General features: G+C 38.1%; 1 protein-coding gene across 1 annotated transcript in view; it reads right to left on the bottom strand.

Annotated features, from left to right (window-relative positions):
- LOC101861248 overlaps positions 1–27,562 on the bottom strand; it is a gene marked incomplete at its 5' end in the record, with an annotated part of 93,215 nt that overhangs the window by 18,602 nt on the left and 47,051 nt on the right. The window contains 22 exon segments of the mRNA XM_035968678.1: positions 3,060–3,221; positions 4,107–4,268; positions 5,278–5,439; positions 6,347–6,508; positions 7,866–7,962; positions 8,575–8,662; positions 10,392–10,510; positions 11,569–11,687; positions 12,764–12,973; positions 13,817–13,912; positions 15,105–15,236; positions 16,378–16,487; positions 16,892–17,065; positions 17,695–17,928; positions 18,443–18,611; positions 19,258–19,398; positions 20,292–20,411; positions 21,429–21,562; positions 22,138–22,331; positions 22,835–22,965; positions 25,147–25,401; positions 26,522–26,708. Of these exon segments, the coding sequence (XP_035824571.1) occupies positions 3,060–3,221; positions 4,107–4,268; positions 5,278–5,439; positions 6,347–6,508; positions 7,866–7,962; positions 8,575–8,662; positions 10,392–10,510; positions 11,569–11,687; positions 12,764–12,973; positions 13,817–13,912; positions 15,105–15,236; positions 16,378–16,487; positions 16,892–17,065; positions 17,695–17,928; positions 18,443–18,611; positions 19,258–19,398; positions 20,292–20,411; positions 21,429–21,562; positions 22,138–22,331; positions 22,835–22,965; positions 25,147–25,401; positions 26,522–26,708 (3,358 nt within the window).

The following is a 27,562-nucleotide window of genomic DNA, read 5'->3' as shown; positions in this document are numbered from 1 at the left end:
GAGAGTATGCATAGGTGTGTGTGTGTGTGTGTGTGTGTGTGTGTGTGCACATGTATGTGTGTGTGTGTGTGTGTTTGTTTGTGTGTGTGTGTTATGTGTTCAAAAGTGTGTGTCTGTGTGTGCGTGCATGTGTACATGTGTATGTTTGCCCGTAAGTGTACACACGGATGTGTATTTGTATGTGGAATGCAAGTAAGTGCATGTGCAGGTGAACATTCAGTGTTGTTCTAGCGTTGGCAGTTTGGAGTGTCTAAAAATGAATCATGCATGCTAATGCACTTTTTGAGTTTTTGCAAAGGAAGCTCTTGTGCATACTAATATAAAAAAGCCTATAGGGCTATATTTGTAAAAGCTTGGATCTATGGGTTTTGCCCAAGATAACTTTATACATAAATTGCACATTACTACAACCTCTACTTGAGATAAATTTCCATGCACATCCATGTTCTTGGGATGAATCCTTTATATCATACATGTATAATTTAGGCAGAAATTTATCAAACTTCTTTGTGTCCTCTTTGACAAAGGGGAAAAAATGAGAGCGGTAAAAAAAAAGCTGAAGCAATAATGTTGCAAAAAAAAAAGTCAGAAATCAAACTATCAATGAATAAATCATATCACAACAAACTACCCTAGATGTCTTACCAGTAGGCAAGCCAATTGACTTAAAAAAACATTCATAAGTCATTCAGCTTCTTTTAGATGAAACACGGCCATGAGGGAGTCGACACAAAGTGCAAACATCAGGATTTAGAATTTGCACATTTTTATGACAACTTCATAGTACCTCTGCTACAAGCAACAAATCTAAACAGTAACAGTGGCACCTGTCTACATTTTAAAGCGTATTAAACTACAGCATGAAAGACAAGCATAAAAAATAAAAAAAGTAAGCCACAATCCACAATAATCGTAGAAGTAAGTTACTCAATGTAGGCTACGGCTTTGACATTGACTAGAGAATCTCTCCCAAAGCAAAAAACAAGCAAAACAAACAAAAAACAAGCAAAAAACAAGCAAAAGAAAAAAAAAAGCAAAGACTATCACTACTTCTTAATATTAATATGTAGATAGTCTGACTATCATAATAAACTTCATGACTTCTCATAAATTATAAATATCTATACCTAGAAGCAGTCCCGAGTGAAAGTCAGCATATTATATTCCCAAACACTATTGAAAAACATGACCTTTCTTGGGGGGGAGGGGGGAGGTACATTATTTCTCAACCCAAGAAACACCAAGCACAGTGCAGTCTATAGGCCTATAGTCTGCCCGCATAGATCAAGCCCAACTCTCTCTGTCCCTGCTGACATTTCTCATCCCTTCCAGAAAGAAGCCAAAATGCTTAGAAGAAAGGTACAATAAAAGGAAAGCCCTGTTAAGGCCCCGATGATTACTATTACTATCCTAATCCTACCCCTACACTCCTGTCTCTAACTCTGCTTCTACCATTTTACCCTAACCCATAAAGTTACTATTGATATTACAGTACCTTGGGGGCCAAAATTAACCTGAATTAATGCTGCAATGAATATCTAGTTGTGTGTAACGTAACGTTACTTCTTACATTTGGTTGTCATGTTAAGATGATAGTGTTGATATCTCTCAGGATTGCTAGCCCATACTTTTGATAAGTCCTTTCCATGAGTGTGTGAACTGGCCTTTACCATTCAGGGTTTTTAAAATAAGATTCTGAAGCTAACCAAGCAGTACTGATCTACATAAGCACCTTTCCCATACATACCTATGATAGTTGCTGTCAGAAGTGTAAGGAATAATTAATGAGAGATGTACACAAACAACAACAACAACAAAAAACAAAAAAAAACCCCCCCAACACACATGGCCTCTGGAACAAGTGCTATTATATAACAGTATATTTTACGCTTTGTGAATCACTCTAGTTTCATACAATCTGGCGAGAATAAGTCCCATTCCCAGTGCTAGAACAAGACATACTGTTGATGAATATACAGGAAAGATTGAAGTACCCAAAATGTAGGGAAACTATAAACACTCGTCTGACAAACTGGCTTCATGCAATACTCTTTTTCTTCTAAACGTTTCCAGTTGTCGGACTCATCTATCTTATCAGACCTTACTGAAATAAAAAAAAAAACTGTCATAGTCATTTTGCTTGCCTGTTTTGTTTTCATTCCAAGCCTGCTTTCTACATTCTATTCCCATCTTCTGTTACGTCTCCCCTTGTTCCCCCTTCCAATATAAAGAAAATAATTTCTATTTTTGAATCTTTGTATGAGACGTGGATTTTAAGTTTCAAGTAAAGATCACCAGCTTTGACGGAATGAGACAGAGTATTGTTAAAACTTAACATGTTCCTTTCCATGCCTAGAGATCCTTAGGAGCACCGTAAAACATTTAGAAATGAACAATGCAGAGACGTATATAAGGCTTTGAAAAAACCTTCTAACCTATGTTTGTCTGTAATTCAAACTTGAACATAAATTCAACTGTAACATTTAAGTTTAAACTGTTGCCAGTCTGATCATAGTTATTGACAGACATCTAAATCAATAAAAATGAAAGAATCCTTTCGCGATTCTTCACATTGTTCCCAACCTGAAAATAAAATCTCTTTTATCACAAGGAATCTTGCAATGTATACATCCTGCGGCACCAGTACATAGTAATTTCGGTAAATAACACATATTTTTTTAAAGATGAGCTACTTAGCAACTGATTCTTAAGTATGAGCTGCTTATAACTGGGGTTATCAATAACCAAAAATACTGCTTTTGCTTCACGAAAAGAAATTGGCTCTATTGCAACAACATAAGGATACACAAATCAACAACATAAACAAAATCATGATTGGCCAACATATCATGAGAAGAAAAATGGGCAAAAATCAATAAAACAGACAGCACTACCACGAAGAAATAGCACTTATCATATCGGACTTTTTCAACCATGAAAACATTAAAAATTCAATAAGATACTGTAGGAAGTCACACGCAAAAGAAAAAAAAAGTGCTACATCATGAAAGGTGCTGAAAGTCGTTCTAAATTAGACACAAAAATTGTATTATACTTACTCTCACAGCTGTTCTGGTTGACCGTCCCAGTAGATGATGTCGTGAAGTTAACTGGACATTCAAGGCAGGCTCTCTGGTTCCTGTCAGGCTGGTACTCTCCCACTGGACACAGCTCACAGCCAGTGTTTTGAACATTGGCTTTTGATCCTGCAGGGCATTTCACTGGAAGAAAGAGAGGACAAAGAAGAAGATGAGTCATTAGAGATAATACTTCGTTTTGGTTTTAGTTAGTGTTTTACTGCATTTGCAACACAATAAGTTCACATAAGTGCTGAAGATTAGAGGTGTTACAAGGGAGTAACAAATATAAAAAAGAAGGAGGAGAGATAAAACATAACTGATTTTTTTATAGGAAAGAAGGAGCAGAATACATCAGAGCACCCACCAATCACCCACAGGTAATAGTAAAACTTCTTCTTGATCACAATACTTGTACTGTAGACATGTATCTACTGTGCACTGGGATGTCCTGCTTACTGCTTGGGTTGGCTCATACAGCTTAATCTGTAGTGTACCTTTGAAAACAGCATGTGACTACTTGTAGGGCAAGAGATGAGTCTACAATCGAAGTATATAAAATATCTGTGTACGTAAAAATCAACTCCACTGTGAGATAAAGATTTTACTGTCATTTACCCTCTGAGCTCTAGCATCAGGCATTGTGAGGCTTCACACATTTGAAAAGCTGAAATCAAGAGAGAAACCAGCAGCTTGCACAAATCGTCTAGTGGAAATGAAGTTTTTAAACGCTCATAATGAGGCAAACACTTCTCTGCTAGAATTGGTCTCTTTGGTCATAGCCATTTCTCCAGTTTCAAATACGAAATATTCTCTGTAAACTAACATGGATGAACTAGTATTATTATTATTATTTTTATTATTATTACCATTATTATTATCATAATTACTATCATTGTCATTCTTCTTCTTCTTCTTCTTCTTCTTCTTCTTCTTCTTCTTCTTCTTCTTCTTCTTCTTCTTCTTCTTCTTCTTCTTCTTCTTCTTTTAGCAGGCATAGACAGAAGAAGAAGAAGAATCATTACTTACACACAGTGCAGTTGTCTGCCGAGATGCTGCTGTCGTCTGGCGTGGTGTAGTCAGAGGGACAGGCCGTGCACACCAGATTCACACCCAGCTGCCTGTAGGTACCCGCGGGGCATGGTGCACAGTTGCCTGTTGGAAGCAGCTGCTCTCCAGACTCACACCCCTCTGTGGAATGACAGGATGAAATGAATGGACCACTGCAAAAATTACTTGTTTATTTTTATTTACAGGTGAACATGCATCCTTCAACAAAAGAGTCAGATGTAGACTTGCAATAGCTAAAGGGTACGGTCAAAATTTTCTAACACCGCCACCCACTTTTGAGGTGAAAAGTGTTTATCATAGACAGGTAGACGTCTTGGACAGTGTTATCATAATACTTTAAAAACACGAGGGGGAAGAAGAAAAATGAGTGTAAAAAGCATGACTGCTGATGTCTGTTTCAGATCTGGCCTTCAAAGAAGAATATTCTTTACCAGGATATCAAGATAAAGGAGAGTCGAATTAAAGTTGAGATGCACTTCTCATCAAGTTAGGGCAATAAAAGTAACATTTTGCTAGAAAAAAAAGGATACTTGTTACTCTGAAAAGAGGACCATAGAGGAGTCTACACCAAAACATCCGCTGATCACTTACAAAGAAAGAGAGTTTGAGAAAGAAAGAAAAGGCCAGGCCAACAGCAACATATACTTTTTTTTTTATAAGTATAAAGAAAGCCAAGACGATGGTGGGTATAAAACAATATTAAGTACAGTAAAACCTACTTTAATGACCATCTATCCAAGACAATCACCTGTTCAAATGACCACCTTCCACTCCCATACTAGAGTTTTTCTTCAATATTAAAATGACACTATTCCTGTGGACCAACTGTCTAAGATTACCACGTCTCTCCTCTACAATAGTGGTTGTCTTGCACAGGTTTGACAGTCGGGCCTACAGTTTAACATGGATAGCTTGAATTCGTCGGGATCTGCCCAATTAGTTCGAGGGATCCATAGCTCGAGGGATATCTTACAAGAGATAAAGAAGAAAAAAAAAGAACCGGGACCGCAGGTACAGTTTGACGGATGCGTGATTTCGAGTCTTCTGTGTTCGACCTATTTGTGTTATATTGTATTTAAATAAACTAAATTAAAAAGTAAACAAAAAGCAATATTTTCATGTAGCCTACCTGAACAAGCAGAAGAAGATATGGACCCAAGTTGACCAGTGGTCTCCCCAACAGGACAAGCTTTGCACTCAAACTGACCCTCTTCATCCTGGTAAAAGCCCAGGATGCAGTCAGTGCATGATCCAAGTGTTGTGCTGTAGAACTGGCCCACTGCGCAGGAGGCTGCTCATGGGGTGGAGGGGATAAGATAGGATAAGATGAGATAAGATAAGGTAGGATAAGATGACACTATGAGATAAAATGCTATAAGATAATATCAGATAAGATTATAAGATTTATTGATTATCCGAAAGATAAATTTGCTGCGGTATGGTGAATACATACACTCACATGCACTCATTAACACCCAGATTCTGACTCTCTCTCTCTCTCTCTCTCTCTCTCTCTCTCTCTCTCTCTCTCTCTCTCTCTCTCTCTCTCTCTCACACACACACACACACACACACACACACACACACACACACACACACACACACACACACACACACACACACACACACACACACACATACAGACATACACTTACATACACTGACAAGCACAGACCAATCTAACTCATTTATTGGGAATACAAACTTATGTCTTCTTACACATCTAACAATGAATGAATAGCTTGCATTGATGATGGAAAGAATGAATTTTTAAACCTGTTAGTAAATTAAGGAATATCTAGTGTGATAAGACATACTTTTATGTGATGATTTTTCAACATACTTTTCTTACTTTAAAGCATATGTTCAAGAACAGCAAGTGTCCATAAACAAAACTCTAAGGATAGAAAGATTTTGGAAAATTGTAGGATATTACCTTTTGACAATACATTCATAATTCCAAATTTACTTCTTTCCCAAACCAAGTCTCTTGAACTCCTTTTGAATATAGCAGAAGACAAATTGCCATTAAAAAAGTTTAATAAAGCATTAGTATAGTACAACAAACCAAAAACTCTTGCAAAATGGCAAACATATTAAAAAATATAAATATTTGAAACATAAAACAATCTACTCAAAGATCCATAATTCAAAAGGAATGAACAGTGGGAAAACCATTGTTTTTCTGTCTCATTCACCTGCACACAAAGATGGGTTTTCACTGCCCACTCTCTGTGTGGTCTGCCCCACTGCACAGCCAACACAGCTGGGCTGACCGTAACCTGTCTGGTAGCTGCCCACAGGGCAGTTGTCACAGTGCACGGTGGAGCTGTTGTAGAAGGTGCCTGGGCCACAGGACACTGGGGAAGGTGGATAGTTTAGTTTAGTTTCTTTGTCAGAGTTTTACAGCACTTGCAACACAAAGTGACTGCGTAGTGTAAGGTTCCGTCATATGTAACGTTTCAAAATGGCGCATTGTGGAGTTTTACACTATGCAGTTGAAATACAGTTGAAATCATCCGAGATGACTACACATTTTCCAGAACAAAAGTAGTTGTCATAGACAGGTAGATGTCTTGGACAATGTTATTGTAATTTCTAATTAAAAAACAAAAACAAATGGGGAAGTGCAGGACTATGGTCATTTGTACACATGACTGTCTTGGAGAAGTTGCTGTTAGAGCAGGTTCGACCGCATATCGCCGAAGATTAGAGGTGTTACTACAAGAGAGTAATATGCAAGAGTAAATGAAGGAGATATAAGAATGACAGATATTTGATAGGAAAGAAGGAGCAAACTATATCGGAGCATCTGCCAACCACCCACGGGGATAGTGAAAAGAGAGGGTTTATTTCTGACCACAAGCCTTTAATCAATATTTGCATTTTTGTTTTTGTTTTTTGGTAAGAGCAAAGTTGGTGCTTTTTTACTTATGTACTTTACATTTTCATCCTCTTTTGCTGTTAAGGGTTGAGGGGAGATGCAGTTTTTTTTATGGTAGGCAAGCTGCAGTGCTTTTTAATGTTGTTTTTTAATGCCCTGATCAGCTCAATTTTAGATAATTTAGGAAAAAAGATTCAACATTACCTGTCAAGGCTAACCAAGGATGAGAGGGATACAACATCCCAGCAGAAACACAGTGATACTCCATAAAAAATTAAGGCAAGTAAGAGAGGCACCATATTATAATTATAAGCCACGTGGGCTGAGGTTGATAGAAAAGTGTCATGCAAAATGCGACACCAATGTACTAACAATACACACATATGAATTACAGGTGTGTTGCAGCATATATTTGGGAAAGTTGGAAAAACTCCACAATGATGTCCATTTCACCTCAAGCTAAAGAGACTAGGATAAGTTTGGGGTCTAAGAATCTCTTTCACTTCGAAAAAACTTTACCGCAATTTTCAACATGTCTATATAAAAAGTCACATGCCACTCCTCCAGATATAGATGTCATAAGAACTGAAACAATGAAGAGTACAATTATCAAGTTTATTATTCAGTGAGGTGAGAAAGAAAGCATAATTAGAAACAAAATAATTTTATCATTATAACAATAATAAGACTTGTAACTTATAAAACAATCACATACAACAAAACTATACAATAAAGACCTACCACAGCTCTCAGCTCTCACAACCTATAACAATAATAAGACTTGTAACTTATAAAACAATCACATACAACAAAACTATACAATAAACACCTACCACAGCTCTCAGCTCTCACAACCTGACCAGCAGGACAGACAAGGGATGCAGAGACCTCAAGCTGATTAGGATCCAACTCAGCTTGAGGGAAGATGTCCTACAAAGAGAAAATGCGATATATAAAAAGTGTACCTTACATGCTGCAATCTTCACTTGAAAAATGCAGACAAAAGAAGATATTTATTATGAATCTGGTGCAACTCATAATGCATCTTGGAAAAGGCAAATTATGTAGTAAATCATACCCGGCACACATGTCCATTGCCAAAATAAAAGAAAAGCAACAAAATTCTGATTCAATAATGTCTGCACAGACAACTCACACCAAGTCAGAAAGCAGTTATATCACTCTAATTTCTTCTAGATCGCATCAGTTACATTACTCTATTTTAACTGTCTGTGAAGTTATTTAAGAAAACATCCTGAGAAAGTCTACAACATCAAACAGTAACAAAATTTACATCTGAAAAGTGAAAGCAAATAACTTAGATTTCAATGAAAAATCTCCAACCAAAAAATATCTCAATGAAATAGTGTGATGTAATGGGAAAAGATAGATTATCTCGTTTACAGCACAAGCTTAACTATATGATCACTCTAGACTGCTCACAAAAACCTATGCCCACCAGCCCGGTACATTTCAGACACATTATATTAAAGCTTGAAAGTGACAAAACTCAAGCATTTTAGTGTCAAACGGTAGCCTTACTGTAAAAGCCAGAAGATCATTGTCCAGTATTTCAGAAAGTAGGACTTGTTGAACAGGTAGCGTCTGAACACCATTTGAAAGCTGAGAGCTGGAATAAAATAACAAAGCAGGAAAATCTCAAATTAGTCTCCCTCACCCCGGATCACCCCTCCTACCCCTCCCTCCCTTCATACTATTATGCTATTTCAATTTTCAAAAAAAACATTATGAATGGACAAGTTCCACACCAGATAGAGGATTTAATATTCTAAGACAATAAGAAAAGAAAACCAAATTAATATTGAAGTAACTAAGTTAATTAATTCTTGTTAACATTAACTCTTTTACAAAAGAAACATAACATTATAAACCTAAACTAATGTTGCTCTGTCATAACCAAGTCCTTTCACCTAAATATTTCATCGTAGTTATGAGAAATTGATTGAGAATGATACCTTGTTCTATGTGATCAAAAGAGTTCTACAGATGACAGCAAGAGCCACACATGAAGTGAATGGTTTTGACTACTTTGTATAAGACAAAAACAGGAAAATAAAGTTATATCATGTACAACACATACTTTTAGGAGCTAACACAGCTTTGGCTATTCTAATACCATCTGTATAGCAGGAAATTGTAGTAATAAATTATAACCTGAAGCTTTTCATTTGTGAGGCGTGCTAATAAAAAAGTTACTTCTCGCAATCCACAAATGGAGATATTTGCCAAAAATCCAAACTAAGGTCAAATTAGTAAATTTTCTATTGATGCCATATTCTTTATGTGTAACATGCCTTTTATTACCTCAAACAGTCAAACCTGTGCAAGACGGAATAGCAAGGAAGACAGATAAAAATTCTGTCTTGGACATTTTTCATCTTAGACAGGGGAATTTAGGGGGAGATGGAGGGGGGGGGGTTCAAAGGCCCAGCCGGAGGGATCAAGGATCGCTTGTCCGATCGGCAAGCAGTGGTCAAAACTTCACACCCCTCAATTTCTATCCTGTCTGAAAATGACATGCAGTCTTACTCACCACCAGTGCTTGCCTTTCATAGGACCGCTGTTTGACCTATTAAAAACTGAAACGTTTGAACATCTCTTTTGCTTTCACCCTTAGCCCCACCCACCTGTGCAACAAGCACAGTCAACCAATGCCACCCCTCACAGCCATCATGTAACAACGTTTCGAGGAACTCTTTTCTCTGGTGGCTGTACAATCAGGGTGGCAGACTTTGGTCAATCTAATTTTACCCAGGGAAGTTTCCGTAGTGGCTCGGTACTCAAGCACTCTCACGGGCAGTCGAGAGTTTCTCACCCACACCACCCTGACCATCTGCATCACTCAGGGCTCACATGATGGGGTAACATCTACCCCCAGATTGCACCCCGAACTCCCTTCCTCACCTAGCAGCATGGCCATGGCGATAATTTCAGAGCCAGCGGAATCAAACTTGTGAGTTTTGTTTCAAATCAGGGCTGAGCAGGCAAAGCATTTTCCGTCTTAGACAGGTGAAACCCTCTGACGGGAGAAGATTTTTTTTTCCGTTTCCGCGTTGGAGAGGTTTCTGTTTTACACAGGTAATTAAAGAAGAATATATCAAGGGGGCAGCGGGGAGATTCCGTTAAGACAGGTTTCCGTTTTATACAGGTTACCGTTAAGGCAGGTACGACTGTACTTATAAATTGTAAAAACTTCACCTATAAGCATGACGTATCTATTTCCATAAGGCTTGAGTCCAAGAAGTAACTCATTTTATCAGAATGCTTCATATTTACTCTATGACGAAAAACTCGCAACTAAAACCCTACACTACTAAAAACAAAAATGTAGTTCTTACTCCACATTCTTGAGCCCAATGTTGACAGCGGTCTCTGGCAGATTGTCACAGTTTACGGTCACGGTGATGTCCGAGCAGGTCGTCGTGGCACAGATGTTGTCACTCCACCTCCCTTGCAACTGTGGATCCAGATCAAAACCGTTAACAATAAACTCTTCGTAATAATGATGTACAGGCCGAAGGGCGAGAACCTAAATGGCCGCTGGATTGGAAAAGTAAAGTAAAGTAAAGTAATAATGATGTCTTACTATTAATACTCTCTCTGTAATAATAATCTATGAGTTTTTAATTCACCTCAGCACCTTTCTCCATTGCTGTACAAACCACAAATATATGTATACCTTTTTTTACTAAACATTTGTACTTTGTGTTCAGTGATAAAAAAAAGGCAAATCAAAATGTATCACAGAGCTCCCAACTAATCACATTTATTGTTTTTCATTTTTTTCTATAAGTCTTTGCAAAAAAGAAGATCACATCAATGACTTACTGTAATTTCCTCAACCTACAGAGCATCTAATTTTCTTAAACATTTTTTTTTGTTTTACCAAAGTTTAGGAAGATCTTTTCCCTTTCTCCCAATCACAGGCCATTCCCAGAGGAAGAGAGAACAGTTCTATTTTTAAAAAAACGGAAGCATATTCTTAACTAAGTTACCACTGAAGTCAAAATCTACTTCTCTCGTGTGTTCAGAGAACAATTTACCAGAATGTACTCAAAGGTGTTTTTCAGCATGACAAAAACAAGTCTGATATACTGAAAGACTATAATTTCATAATCCTCAGAAAGTTCAGCAAGATAGTAGCTAATTTCTAAAGATAAAGACTCACACTGACAATAGAAACCCCATAATATGATAAATATGTTAAACGAAAGTAAGAAAGACGACGTCAAGCAAAAAAAAAAAAGGACAAAAAAAGACCCTGGAAATTTGATGACTTAACACTTTGCCCCCATGGGACGTCGATTGGTGATGGTAAGAAGTCGTAATTTTTCCCCACGGGATGCCGATCGGCGACTGAGTGATATAGCATGTACCGCATTTGCATCCTGGTCCATGGGGATAAGTGTTGTGCGCTCTGAGCGCTGCGAGGGTGGATAGTGTTAAATCAAAGGAAAAACAAGAACCTGACGATTTAAATGAAGATGAAAATAATAATACTCTTACACAACATACCTCTGCTATCTTTTGAGGAGCTATCAGAGCTATAGCATCTTTAATGTCTGTACACACAGGCGTGTCAATCTTGTACTTCAGACTGATGTCCACATCATTTTTGGCAGCAGCAACAATGTCTGTTCAGTAAGAATTTCAATCTTTATACAGCTTGACTTCACAATGACAAGCATAATTTCCCCATATGTCATAATGTTCAAATGCCCCAACCCTAGAAAGCAAAATTTTTCAGATGATAGAGAAAAAACTTTATAACAATAATAAATAATAAATCGCATTTGTATCGCGCATACCTCAGCTCAACAGCAAGCTCTATGTGTATTACCCAGCAGACCATAGACCACTGACAGAAGCATTCTCAGCTTCCCGGGAAGCATACAGTGCAAGCAGCTAAATAAGTGCTCAAACACTAACATATTGACAATATATTTCAAGAGCTTTTAATTCTTTTACAATTAGTTCCTACTTTGTGTATTTCCGGCATTGAGAATTTAAATTTTGACCAAATATTTCATAGGTATATGGAACCGATGTCACCAATGACACTGTCTAAGAGGACCACTAGTCCTTTCGTCTCTTCTTTCTGCCCCCACTCCCTCATCTCCTTTGCCCCCCCCTTCTCTGGGCTCCTGATTCTTTCTACAGCCTTTCTACTACTTCTCCTTGGCTTCTTCTTACTGCTGTCTTTCAGCCATACCCCTGATCTTCTGGTAGAAGATCTACACCTAGCATTCCTGGACAAGGGCGAAAAATCTCGGAGACCACATGTGCAAGTTGCGCATGTTAAAGATCCCTTGGTGGTCTAAAATCGATAAGAGTAGGCTTCGGCCACCACCCGGGCAAAATTCAAAATTTCCTACCAACGGAAAAAGTTTAATGTGTCCCGCGCGCTCATATGACCTTATGCAGTTGCGAGCGCCATAAAACACTTACAAAAACAAACAAAAAAAAGGACCACTAGTCTAAGACAACCACTTTTCTCTGCTACAATGGGTGACCATCTTAGACAGTTTCAGCTTTACATGTTTGTAGGGTACAGAAAACAGAATCTAGTCACAACTAGCAAACCATAGTACCAAGTGCACTTGTGACTCCTTAGAAAAAGTGTCAACCCACTCCGCCGAAATACAAAAAAAAATGTATATATATAATCCACATCACCCAGCATTGGCACAACGAAAGACTCATCACTCACTGCCACACGTTGGGTACAGGTTATCAGAGTCCTGCAGAGACTCCCAGTCTCCTCCAGGCCCACAGGTGTACACCACGGGTCCATCGTCCACCAGAGCAAGATTCGGTGTCTGGCAGCCGACTGACGTGGCAGTAAAACCGTTACCCGACTGAGCGACGACAGTGGCTACCCCTCCACCTCGGGGGACATCCCTGGCTGCACAGATGGCCTCTACAATACGGTGATAGGACAAATGAAAAAAGTAGTAAGGTAACATTGAAGATCTTACAAATATTTGGAATATTACACCATGAACTGATATGTCTTCTAAAAGGAGTGTGAAAGCATGTTACGTCTATGATATATGTATACGACATGTGTATGTATTGATATGTCATTAGTATAGATTTAGCATGTTTTCCTGCCAATAACAATTTTTAAAAAAAATTGTAAGGGCAGAAAAAGCTATGTAATTAATGCATTGAGTACTTAAAAACCATAAAATGTATGTTACAAACAGGAAAAACATGACAAATATTTCCATATGCAAATAGAAACATCCGTTATTGTACTATTAAAATGGCTTTTAAAATAAAACAGTAAACACATAATAAGTGAACTGCACTAAAAAACCTGGTATTAAAAAGCTCCAGACACTTCTGTGCAAGTACTGCTGGTATATCAGTGCCCATACAACAGGTATCTCTAGCAATGAGCAGCTGTATTTATCTTTCTCCCTCCCTTCTCCCCCACCTACCTTTGCCACTAACTCTTTCCCCTCTGATTATTTCCACCACTCCCCCTCCTACCCCCCCCCCCCCCCCCCCCAAGGACTGCACAAAGCACATAAGCTAGTTTAAAAAGGATTCTGAAAGGTCTTTGAAAAAACTGTTAAAGAGCCGACAGGTTGCCCAGAAAAATATTATCAAAGATGCTTTTTAATATATAAAAATGCTAATACTGAATAAACAAAAACAATGACTCAAATTTAACTGTTCCAAAGAAGAAAAAAGTGATTCATTTAACATCCCTGTACATAAGTCCATTAGAGCAAAAAAATAATAATTCCCTTACCATTGACAAAAACTTTAAAAGAACAGAAAGCTGTGTTTCCAGCCTCATCCTTTGCTGCATATATGACAGTGTGGTCGCCTCTTGTAAAGTAAGTATCTGCAGACAAAAAATACATAACAATTAATCAAGAAAATCAGAAAATCTACAACTTAGTCAATAAACTGAAAATCTTATAAAAAGGGAGTATCGCTAAAGAGTTTCCCGTTCATTGTAATGTGGATTCAGTGACCATGGTCATACAGCTTTTGCTAACAAAGCCGGGGTAGGTTGGAAAAACAGTATCTGGATATGACATAATGAGACTATGACAATCTATCAAACATCTGTTCTGTGTGTGTACGGACATGACAAGGTCATGCCACAAGGGAATATCTCTGCTTCAAGTCAGCCTCAAAAGCCATAAATCTCCACTCCCCTTGAAAATAGGCTGGTGACAGACTGTGGAGAAATTTATGAGTGAAAAAAAAGGACGGGAAAGTTAAGGCCAAGTCAAAAGATAAAAGTAGAGCATGCCTGAACATGTAAGAGATCAAGGAGAAGACCACGTGGAACCTGGAGAAGAGTCATAAAATTGATGTACAGAAACATGTGAAGATATGGAATAGCATCAAGAGGCTTGCACAGGATAGGGAAAAGTGGAAAGTGTCTGTTAGTGGCTTATACCCTGAACCAAGGTGAGAAAAGCAATCATGATGATGATGATGCCTGAACATATTGCAAAAGAAATATTTCCAGTTTCCACCTTAGTGTAATCTACATTATTCAGAACCATGGGCAGAAACTGGCAGTTAAAAAAACATACATTTCTATTGCTGTGAGACTGATGGCTGAAGCAGAATAATGAGAGCAGAAAACATACCAGACCGTCAGGAACACCAACCAACCACAAATGTATTTTAACAAAATGACCATGGGAAAAGATTTTAAAATCTCACCATGAAAATGAAAGAGTCTCTTCTCCTCAACTTCTTAAAAAAGTATTCTTTCTACACAAGAAGAGTGTAAACAGGAACAGCGGGTTAGAAATAAACATTTTCCAGCATAGATGCCTAATGTAAAAACAATTACGACAAAGACACACAAAAATCACCCTCTTCCCATCCACCATACAATCATAACTACTGATTCATATCTCAAGAAATGCAGCACCTAGACAGGGATGGCTGGTTCCTCTATGAATAAATTAAGTATTGATGGTCTGATTCAAATCTTAAAATTGGAGATCAAGAAAATTCAACTCCATAGAGGTAGATGTAAAAGTGTATTAATCACACAACGGTAGTCTTACTTGGTTGACGAGATGATGTGACGCTGACCGCTCCATCAAAAGTTGGTTCTGTCCATGTGACCAGGGCCTCACTGTACACCGTGGCCACCGAGATGTCCTCTGGGCAGTCCAGCACACCAGGAACAGTTACATCTACATGAAGTAGAAATATACGTTACAAAATATAGTACATTGAGGAAGAATGACCAGAAAGGATAGTAAGGACAAAACCAAGGTCTTTTTAGTTTTAGTAAGGTTTTTACAGCGCTCACAACTGCATAAGATCATTTGAGCGCCAAGAGAAGTCCAAACAAGGAATCCGGCTTACTCTGCTCACCTCTCTAGCCTCAACAGCACAAAGTCTGCTTCGACTATCAAGGCACCCCGGAAATAGCATTTAACAAGAGAGTGACAAGCATACGAAAGAAGTAGAGGAAAAATGACGTTAGTAAGGATGAGAAAGAAAAAGCAGAAGTTCCCCCTATATGTTGTTGCGGCACAGTATAAGCATGACATTGATAAATCAGCCCGTTTACAATTCTACACTGCATAAGAATGTTAATAGCCCCCCTTTGGGAATGGCTTGAAGACACTTCAGTCTGTAGCACTGCCCTAAACCAAGGTCTGAATATAATAATAATAAATAGTTAATAGCATTTGTAAAGCACATATTCCCGCTCAACAGCAAGCTCTATTCACTTTATAATCTTTACCTCAACAGATCCTAGAACACTCAGAAACATTCTCAGCTTACAAGGAAGCATATAGTGCAAGCAGCCAACTAAGTACTCAAACACTCACAAACTGATAAGATCTTTATCTTTTGCTGTCTTCAGCTGTCCATACAATATAAAGCTCCAACAAAATACATGATACGGACAGAAATAAATTCTGATATGATATTGTTGGTGTTAAGGTTTATACTGAAAGGTATGACAGAGTCTAAAGTGAGCCCAAGTGATTTTCATTTCGACATTGGCGTGAAATATAAACTCATTCCTTTCTCCACTCTATTGACTGTTCCAAAACTGAACTTTAAATATTTGAAGAGATTTAAAATCACAGCAAAGAAAAACGACTTTGACATAATCATACACAGTTGTATAAAAACTGTAGAGAACAAGAATCCAAATACAACATGACATACATCCTTTCAGCAATACATCAAGCTCAATAACACCCAAAAGGGATGCAAATTGGGATCATATTCACTGCAGTTCAAGATGATACTGGCAGGGCTAAGAGGATACCAAGATGTTGAGAAGAAAAAAAAATGTATTCCACAAAACTTTACCTCTGGGTAGTCTGCAGTCTGGACTAAGCTGTCCTCGGGGGCACTGAGAGATGGCAGCAGTAGAAGGTCTCTCCACATCCACATTGCCATAGGGTATGACCTCATGCCATCTGAAGAGAAGAAAAAAGATAGAAGGGGATAGCAGTGGTAAAGAAGTAACTGTTTAAAGAAAAAAATGTACCTTGTATTTATCTCCAGAGTGCGCGTATTTGTGAGTGTGTGTGTGTGTGTGTGTGTGTGTGTGTGTGTGTGAGTGTGTGTGTGTATGTTTGTGTGTGTGTGTGTGTGTGTGTGTGTGTGTGTGTGTGTGTGTGTGTGTGTGCGTGTGTGCGTGCGTCTGAGAGTGCTGGCTTGCTCAAGAATGCTCCTGTGATAGGAGTCTGCGAAAGAAAGAATTTTTGTTTTAAAGTATGAAAAAGAATTATTTCTATGTGATACTTGTTTTGTCAATTTCATTGACATGTGCCAGAGTGAACAACGTGAACAACAGATGTCTGGGAGACTGCGGCGTTACCTAAAGACATCTCCCAAGAAGTTGCTCGGGTTGTCATCCACCTGCTCCACCTCAGTGTCAAAGTCCAGAGCCCTGCTCAGCAAGTCCATCCCTGACACACAGCCGACGAAGGGCAGCACGGTGGCACTGTATGTCTGGCTGCCTTCTTTGGCCGACCCAACGATCACTTCAAATCTGAGGAGCAACAATCAAATGTGAGGAATTGTTTAAGTAAAAAGAACAGCTATAAAGATAATGATAATAATAATGATGATAATGATAATAATAATAATAGTAATAATAATAATAGTAATAATAACAATAATAATAATAATGATGATGATGATGATGATAATAATAATTATTATTATAAGAATAAGAATAATAACAATTTAAAAAAATAACAACAACAACAACAACAACAACAATTTTTGCATTTATATAAGGCACATCCATGCTCTACAGTGTGCTCTATGTGCAATACAACTATACTAGCAACCAAAAAAGGCATTGTGTAAAGATTGTGTAAAAAGTCTAATCTTTTGAGTCTTTACGTGAACATCCAAGTCAAAAAATAGAAAATTGGTATTTTTTTCCCTGACCACGTGGGACAATGTGGCAGATTTTTTTTCTGTTCTTTGTTTTTTTTATGAAGTCCAGGTCTGTCTTTTTCAAAAGCTGCTATAACATTTGATTATTGTCACCCTAGAAAGATGGTAGGTTTAATTCAACATTAGAGAAATTGAGCCATTGATATGCTCTGCACATTTCTGTTGTTGCCAGGACATTCAACATCAACAGAAAAACGGACGTAGCCTCCTTACCCTCCTCCAGCAAGTTCCAGGCCCTGTGAGAAGCCATTTATCTGATGGTGGCGGACAAAGTCGATAATGAAGTCTATATGGCCAGTGTCTCTGTCCCATGTGATGATGACGTAATGCCAGTTTCCATCGTTGATGGGTTTGAATACGTAAGGCAGCAGAGGGGAAGGGTTCAAGTTCAAGCCAGATGAATCCAAGGTAAAGATGAGGATAGGGTTCTCATCAGCGTATCCGGTGCTGTTTTCAGAGAAAACATTTTCGTTTCATCAACATCAAGTACCATGTACACATGTACAATATAAAAGGTGTTTATCAGCATTTTAGGAACAACAAGTAGCTTGCAATCAAAGAGAAGAAAAGGAAAATGATTCCTGTGATAACGATTTTTTTGATAATTTAAATTCCATTTCACTCTCAGCTTAAAAAATAATAAAGTAATGCATAGTCAGAGGCAGAAAATATAGCATTTTATTGTTACTTACAGTAATAGACTAAAAAAAAGAACAGGAAAAGTTTGAAATTCAAATACAGCTCTTTTTGGAACAAGTGGCTGATGAGGCATATAACGCAGTGATTAGATTTGGAGGTGTATCAATCTCATGAGTACCATAAACACTAATAAAAAATCTCCAGTTCAAAAAATGAGAGGAGAATACAGCCTGGAACCTTAGGATCCATCTCCTACCATTCCTTTGTAGTTATGTGAAAACACAGACGAGGATGAAGTCTCATTATTTTATCAGTATCTCACCTTGAATAATACACAGACAGGTAGGTACCCTGGGCCCCAGGCACTGAGTATTTCACCCACAGTTTCACCGTGAAACCTCCAGTATTGTCATACGGGGCAGGATAAGCCAGACTGGCTCCACTAGCATCGCTCGAAGGTTGAACACAAATATCAAAACTTTCGTTTACACCTGAAACAAAGAACAAAAAGTTGCCATGAACTGTTTGTTGTTTGAAGTCTCTGATACCATAAATGAGTAAGTGTGTATGTAAATACAGTTTACTAGCAAGCAACTCAAGCAAAAAATGTACCCTTTTAACACTTTACAAGCATAAAACAACTCAAACACCCAGTTCAATCAGTAACAGATATAACACCATCATGGTAGCAATTACATAATCCTTATGCTGCTCTTTATGTGAAAAAGATGAACAGCATAAAAAGGTCTTAACCTATTACAAAAAAAGTATACACGTTCATTTGTATTTCAAAATCATCCTTAGGGCTCAAATGACTTCACAATAACACCCTTAGATGGCTTGCCCACAACAATTTGGTTCAAAAGGAGATTTTTAGCACTGCAGCATGTTACCATTTAAATGTTCAATCTCTACTAAGAACCCATTGGCCACCGAATGAAAAGAGGATATAGAGAAAAGTACTTTTCTTAAAAGCGTAATATCTGACCCAACCTGAAGATGCCTAGAATCTGAAATGCAACATTTTTATTGCATGTTCAACATCTAATTGCTTGACTTGAACATGGTATTGAGTCAAAGGGAGGCCAGTAGCTACATGACTAATGACAACAGTAAATAGAAAAATCAAACATTTACCTTCAGTGCAGGAAGCACCAGTGTTTCCCAAAGGACAGCGGCAGAAAGCTTTATCGAGACCATCAATGCATGTGGCGGTGGGTGGGCATGCAGTAGTGTCACAGTTGTTCACGTGAGACTCACAAAGTTTGCCCGTGAACTCTGTAAACCAAATTAGCTTTATTAAAATAAAACAACTTTTTGAGATATAAAAATATGTAGAGTTAAGTACAAAAATGAAAATAACATACAAAACTGAAAAGCAAAGAATGTGAAAATATACACTCCTACCAAAAGTAATCGCGCAATACTTTCCAAAGGGTACAGGAAGACAAAACATAATGATTTTTACAATGTGCAGCTTGGACACATTAGTAAAGCTTGATAAAATTTGAGCAAAACTCCGTAAAAATATTTGTGATTTAAAACCAAAAATCACTGTCCCTGATGATGTAATTCTCATCAGTACATCAAATATAGATGCTTGACGGGGGAAGTCTCCTTCTGGTCTGCTCTTTCTACATCTTTGTGCAATGTTTTTATCGTCCTAATCTGTTTGTTTAAAAAAGTGGTATTCATCAAGCTGTGTGCAACAAATTAGCAACAAAACTAAAGATTAGCAAGACTCAAAGCCTCAGTAAAGATTCAAGTCTCAGTCAAGAGTAGGTTCGATTGGTCAGGAGAACGAGGGTGTCAGATGTTCGGGAAGGCCTACTCGAGTCTCAGTCAAGACTCAAGTCTCAGTCAAGACTCAAGTCTCAGTCAAGACTCAAGTCTCAGTCAAGACTCAAGTCTCAGTCAAGACTGAAAGCCTTAGTCAAGACTCAAGTTTCTGTCAGGATCTCAAGCCTCCATCAAGACTTTGCCTCAGTCAAGACCTAAATCTAAGTCAAGATTCAAATCTAAGTCAAGATTCAAGTCTCAGTCAAAACTCTTAAGTCAAGACTCAAGCCTAAATTAGGACTTGGTCTCGGTATAGACTTGGTCTCAGTCAAGACTGAAGCTTCAGTCAAAACACAAGTCTGGGTCAAGCCTCAGACCTAAGTCAAGCCTACCTGAGGGACAGTCACACTGCGGAGGTGAGGATGGAGGTCCAGAGCAGGTTCCTCCATTTTCACACGTAATCTGACCACAGTCAAAGATTCTCTGCCTTTCACAGAATTGACCGTCATTATCTAGGAAAAAAAAGCAACTCAAGATCAGTATTTTTGCTTAAAGAATAGCAAGTGCAAGATATTTCACGAGACGGCTAAACAAGAAAGGGAGGCCTTGATTAACCCTATCTGTACGCCCTGGGGTAATTTTGTACCCAAGGGGTTGTATTCTTCACATTTTAGAATACTTCTAGTACGAAGATCTGTTTGAAACTTTCATAAGTATTTCTAAAACAATCGTTTTGACAGACTGCTATGCAAAGTGTACAGATCGGATTAATGAGTAAATTTCCTCTTTGAAAGTGGTGGCACAGAGTTCCCCATGTCATATGGACACAATAGTAAAACACAATGTACGGATAGGGTTAAGGCTTAAAATTAAAATGAAAACTGCAGGGAAAATCCATGAAATCCGCTCAAAGAAAGATTTCCTTTAAGTTGATAGCAGGTCAAATTCCTCCTAATGTTGTTGATTAATTGTGTTATGTTCATCACAGCATATATATTTTTGCTTATAGTACTGTGACCCCTTTCAAGTCTTTCAATGTGGTTTCAATGGGATACAGCATCCCAGCAGACAGACAGCGACACCTGATAAAATTACTTCTCCACTCAGGAATCAAACTCAGTCCTCATGTGTGCAACAGCAAAAAGCTTGATTGTTACACCAGACATTAATACTTTTAAATATGAACTCAATAGCCTATCACCATTTAAAGTGGATAATGATGTTATGTTTTATAAATTATTACTGTTTCATTGTTCACACTGCTATGAAACAAATCTCCTTTGCCTATATTAAGTTAACATCTTCAATGTCTTCTGGGCACAAAAACCTAAAAATTTATTGATGCTAGGTCAGAAATCTATGAGTGTTCATCACTGGGCAAGATTTTATTTGGCTTATATAAGCTTCTTGAAGAACTTTTAGTTAATGTTTGCTTGAACTCGATAGAGTACATTTAATCATATGTAAAAACTGAACAAAATCCCCTAAAATCGTTATGAGAACAGTGTACAAGAAAAAAAAAAGATTACCTTCTGAGCATTTACATTCAGCAGTATAGGCACTTTGCTGCACACAGGTGGCATTATTTGAACAAAACCCGAGAGACTCGGAGCAGAAGTTTGGCCGGTCTTCACATAAATCCCCAAACGTCCCATCAGGACAGCTGACAATTGGTAGAAATAAATAAGACAAAGCAATGATATATAAATAAATTTGGACAATGAATTTTTTAGAAAACACCAACATGATATATCAGATCACAGGACTATGAAGTTAAAGTTCCAAAAAATAGTGGAGCTGTTACAACATTGCAGTGGGTCAAAAGGATATTGAACCCCAAAGCTGCTTGATAAATAACAAAACCAACAACAACAACAATAACAGCAACAAGGCGCTATAAACATAGTGAAGCACTGGCAAAAGCACTGTGCTAACAGTGTGATACAATGCCACATGTTTCAGCTGAATGCCCTATTGTGGCAAATTGCGATACTACAAAGCTGCCGGCTTGACTACTTAACAATAGAATTTCAGCCATCAGTTGACATCTGACCCTATAACGAACAAAGAAAAAGACAATTGTGTACCTGACAAACAACATACAAGTAGGAAACATATAAAAAAGGACACACATACACACATTCACACACAAAGAACAAGTACCTTCTAAGTATGCGACGTAGGCTACAAATAAAAAAGACACACACAAAAAAGAAAAAAAACAACAACTATCATTACCTGCAGAAGACTCCATTGAAAAGGTCAAAGCAGGGCGCAGCATTACTGCAAGTGCTTAAGTCACACTGCGAGATGACGGTTTCACAATCTCGGCCTGTCCAGCCTGCCACGCAGTTACAGCTGTAGTCGTTAACCCGATCCGTGCAGAAACCACCATGCAAGCACGGGGCTGCCAGACAATCATCAATGTCCTCCTGTGGTTTTTGAGTTTTCATAAATGATTTTAAAAAATTGAAAAGCGCACAGAAAAAACGGGCACAGTCACAAAAAACCCCCAAACAAACTGAAAATCGTGAGGGTTTCAATCTTTAACGCTTGTTGACTCATAACTGTATTTCTGTTCAACCGTAGGTTGATTATTGTTGTTTGATTTCCCATTCAACAAACAAAACAAGAAACCACCAGTCAAACAAATATAATAAGAAGTTATGAGTAAACAAGCTTTTAAAATTTACACCTTCACAATTTCCAATTTGTGACTGGGTCCGTTTTTCTCGTGTGCTCCTTAATTGTATTTTTCTCTACAAAGCAAAGGACTCCAAATACAAGAAGCGAACAACTGACAATGTAACTTGTTTTATATTTAGAGCACTGTGTACTGTCCTGGTCTTTGCCTACTACACAAATAACAACAAGAAGTTAAAAGCTTTGAGCGAAAAGTTACTTATAACACCAAGCACAGTAAAATATCACCCACATTGCAGTCAGGTCCAGTGTATCCTGGATTGCAGACACAGCTAAACCCATTGACCAGATCCTGGCATTGGGAGGTGCCGGGATTACAGGTGGCTTGGAGACAGTCATCAATATTTGTAGCACACACAGGACCTGAAAGTGATCGGATATATCAAATTACAGATAAAACTCGGAGACTTGAATTATCACGAGGATTTCTGGACTATTGATTTGTTTAACTTTGTTTAGTACTAGGAGTCAGTTTATATACAGTGGAGTGCGCTTAAATTGAAATCCGCAGGACAACCGAAATGTCTTTGGAGTGGACAGGTTTTCGAAAGAGAGAATTTACTTATATAGAAGAAAAAAGATGCAGGTATTTAATTTTCTTTTAATTTATCCCTGTTTTTTGGATCAACCATGATCAGTTTAAGTGGATTTCATTGTACATTAAAAAAACAGCACTGAAAAAGAAAAATAACAATAATTGAAGGAAGTGCAACCAGGTTTGTCTTATTTGGAAGAAGTAAACTACACCAGATGATGTTACAATCTCTCGTAATTAATGGGTTAGAACGGGAAAAACAATCTGTCTGTCCTGATTTCTCTCTTTCTTCTTTGAAAATGAAAAGTGACAACCATGGCTCGTTTCTTTAATTATTTCATTTTGAAAACTTTTTGGAGTGCCCACATCTCTAGATCTCTCTAGATCCTTTTCCACTACAATTCAGGTTCTTAGTAAAATTTTTATACATTTACCATCAAAACATGAGGACAAAATAATTATCATTCAGAACACAACTCAAATCTTGAGGTAATAGAAGTGGCTAAGATATGCTCATTTCATTTAGTGATAAAAATTTAAAAGCATAACAATACAGATGGGCAAGTAAGTGCATCAATTTGACCTAGGGTGGTTCCTTTTGAGCAATAGTTAACCGTAAGTCTCAGCCTGGGATGAAAGCACCAGGATAACATGTGTCACAGCATGGTGGATTAAGGCTCTCGTCATAACAAAGAGATCAAACAACCAACAATTTTCCACCTATTGGGCAAATTTTATTGAATTTTTAAATTTTGGGCTCACCACCTCTCATACCCACTTAAAAATGCTTTTCTGCGTGGATCTTGTTGAACAACATTGATCAAAGGCACAAAAAAGGTAAATTTGCAGTTTACAAGGATACTCAAGAAAATCAACAAACTTTGGTGGCTATTTTCTCACTTATTTTTACCTCTGACATCAAGTGACCCCCCCCCCCCCCCATCTCCTTCAATTGCAAATATCTAGACTTCTACTCAAGATAGATGGATATTTTATTCATTAAAATCAAGACAAATGAACAAGCTTAACCCTCGTCCTGCGGGAACCGGGTTTATGTCGCCCGATAAGCCTATTTCGGCACCTCGCCTACGTTCTGGTCCCGAGTCAGTGTAGCTCCTAGCTCAGCGCACGCGCAGCGCGCATCCTCTTACGTGTCATTCGGGTCCCGAGTCGGATCCCCATTCACCCAGGTTAAGTGTGTGTACGTCAGTCTGCTTGAGTTTGTGTGTGCTTGTGGCCTTCTTCTAGAACAGCCTGCGTTGGTTCGTAATCGAGGCACACGTCTCATTCAAAACATGCCAGGTTGATAGCTCTAGATGTTCGTCCAATGAAATTATAGAAGAAATTGACCCACTTGGCCATGAGGAGCTCGAAAGGATAGTCAGGAAACAAGACTTCCATTTTTCTATACAAAATCTTTCAAATGAGCTTGATTTTGTATGAAATGATACTACCTGATAAAAAATAAGCTTGTTTGATAGTTTTGAATACCATTGTGCAGGTACAAAGAACAATTTGAGTGTAAAACATTCGGAAATTGACCTGTATTTTCCCCTTTCGAACCTCAGGTCATTCATAACAACAAGAGCTTCCAGAAACATTATTCGAATGGGCGTAACTACTCGTAATGTCTTATCAGCTTGTGAGAGGGGGTTATTCATGTGTTTGTAACAGTACACACTGAGTGACCCCGGTGGCCTGCCAGGCACGTCCGACTTAATCGGTTGTTGATAAGATTCGCATCTCAGCACAGACACAGGACAAGAGTTAACCTTTAAGATGACACCAACAGCTTCATGTGCCCAAAAACTGACGACTGCCTGATCCATTGCGTTGTGACACATATAGATATTTTGAGATCATTTGAGCTGAGAAATGAGTGGAAAGTCATAATCACCAACATCTGTCTCAGATTTGGCACTTGAAGAAGACACTTTTAGTATATTAATATACCTGTAGAAAGTAGACAATAAACTTAACTCTAAATTAAAGAAAAAGTCAGTCAGTACCTGTAAATCCTGGGGCACAGCTGCAAGAGAAACCGAGGAAAGTATCAACACAAGTGGCTCCATTCTGGCATGCCTGTGGCCCTGATACTGTGAGGCACTCGTCTATTTCCCGCTGGCAACGGGCTCCTTCATACCCCTGAGGGCACTGGCAGCGGTATCCAGAGGGCTCGTTTCTGTCATTGACGCACGCACCTCGCTCGCAAGGACTCTCATCCTGGCAGATATCTTGAGCTTTACACAGCTGCGTTCCTGAAGCTGGTAGGAATAAGATAAAATAAATAGAATATTTATGATAGGATTAGACAAAACAGGTGCAAGACAGCATGAAAATAAATGAGATAAGATAAAACACTTAAGACACGAAAATACAAAATATATAGAAAACATAAGATACTTGCTCATTTCGAAATCATAATTTCCAAACAGCAGCCAATACCACATAGTTTCATGGTACATGAAATTTTTAAAAAGGTTTTCATTCACTGCCAGACCTTTCAGAGGTAGGATTGGTAACAACAGGACAAAATTAGTTCGGTGTCACAGTGATAACCAGACACTATGGTAATCAAATTAAAGATCTGTTAAAGCTTCACATGTGGATGATAACAGTATTCACTTAGCTGCTTTGGTTCCAAAAGTATAGTCACTGACACTTTGGGATATAGATGCAGACTGTTTGGGAAAAGATTAAGGTTTTGCATATCTTGAAGTAGTGGGAGTGCAACATGCAACTCATTTTGTAATGTTGCTATACATATATATATATATATATATATATATATATATATATATATATATATATTAATTACAAGAACGAGGTAATCTATAAGATAGAGGGGCAGACTCCATTTTGCTTTCTCTTAAAGCTTTAGTAAAAAATGGTGAAGACAATAGAGAGGAAACCTTCAAGCTGAGCACATCCACAAGTGAAAATGAAGCTTTGAAATATTCAAGAAATGTGGCAGACTCTCCTCTGCCAGAATTGGTCTCAAAGGCCACAGCAGAAACTGCAAGTCATCCTATTCTTTTTTTTTTGGTCTATTTCGATTAAGAAAATACATTCTCATCTTCAGATGCATTGCTCATTGACAGACATTGATGGCTGAATTATTATCATTATTACTGTTATTATCATTATCATTATTATCATTATCATGATGATGATGATGATGATGATGATGATGATGAAGATGATGATGATGATGATGATGATTATTATCATTATTATCACTATTAATCATATCGCATATTGATCATTATCATCATCATCATCATCATCATCATCATCATCATCATCATCATCATTGTTATTATTATCATTATTATTATTTTCATCATAAAGCTTTAGTACCAAGACAGATAAAGCACTGCTCACCTCTACTCCGTGCACAAAGAAATCGAACCTCCAGGTCAGCACAGGTCACTCCCGGCCCGTCTGAGCAGTAGACCCCGGCTGTACCACAGCTGACAGCACTAGGGAGAGCTCCGCCATTCTGCAGCCGGCACTCAGCACTCAGCGGGACCGAGTCCTGAACAATTGCCTGGCACACAACTTCATCCAGCTGGGAGAAAGACAAATCAGGTTGGGGGGGGGGGGGGGGAGGAATTCAATAAGATAATTAGATAAGATGCATCTTTATTGTCCAGATTCTGGCACACAACTTCATCCAGCTGGGAGAGGGAAAAACCCGTTTAAAAAAAAAAAGATTATAAGATAAGATACATCTTTATTGTCCAGATCCAGGCACATTGCTTTGGAGTTTCACCACACATGCACGCATGCACATGTACACGCACACACACGCACACGCACATGCATGTGTACACCCATATACACACACACTCTCTCACACATCTGTGCACATAACCATTATAATACAATAGTATCATAGGTAATATAGCTACTATTGAACGAGGTTCTTTTCGTGATGGTTATACATATTTTTTTGTGTGTGTGTGTGTTTATGTTTTTGCTTTTTTGTTTTCTTTCCTTTTTTTTGATGTCTAAAGTGGTGTATTGCCATCATCCGATTTCGATATGTGATGCACTTTTTTGAGTCAGTAGAGTTTAAATTTTCTTACTGAAGTGTACTTTTCACAAGTTAAGTCAACCTGCATAATTCACAAAAATTAAACTCAATTTTCATAGCAAAGCACACAATCCTTACAGTCTGACCATGGCCATTCTTTTGTGTTTCTCTTTAAAAATCCTGAGATAACCCAACATTGGTTCTAAAGTTAACAGCTTTGTATATGTTACATGTATAAAAAAAATGTTTTCCACCAGGGACAAGAATTCCTTGCCTTTCATGCAGCAATAAGCCATTTTGCAAATTTGGGAAAGAGATGACATTCATTTTGAAAATAACTCAGGCAGTTAGTCTGATAGTTGCTCTTTGACTCTGAATTTGTACAC

The sequence above is a fragment of the Aplysia californica genome, unplaced genomic scaffold, assembly GCF_000002075.1.
Source record: "Aplysia californica isolate F4 #8 unplaced genomic scaffold, AplCal3.0 scaffold00004, whole genome shotgun sequence".
In the NCBI taxonomy this organism is placed as follows: Eukaryota; Metazoa; Mollusca; class Gastropoda; order Aplysiida; family Aplysiidae; genus Aplysia; species Aplysia californica.
This window is presented reverse-complemented; position numbering and strand designations above follow the sequence as displayed.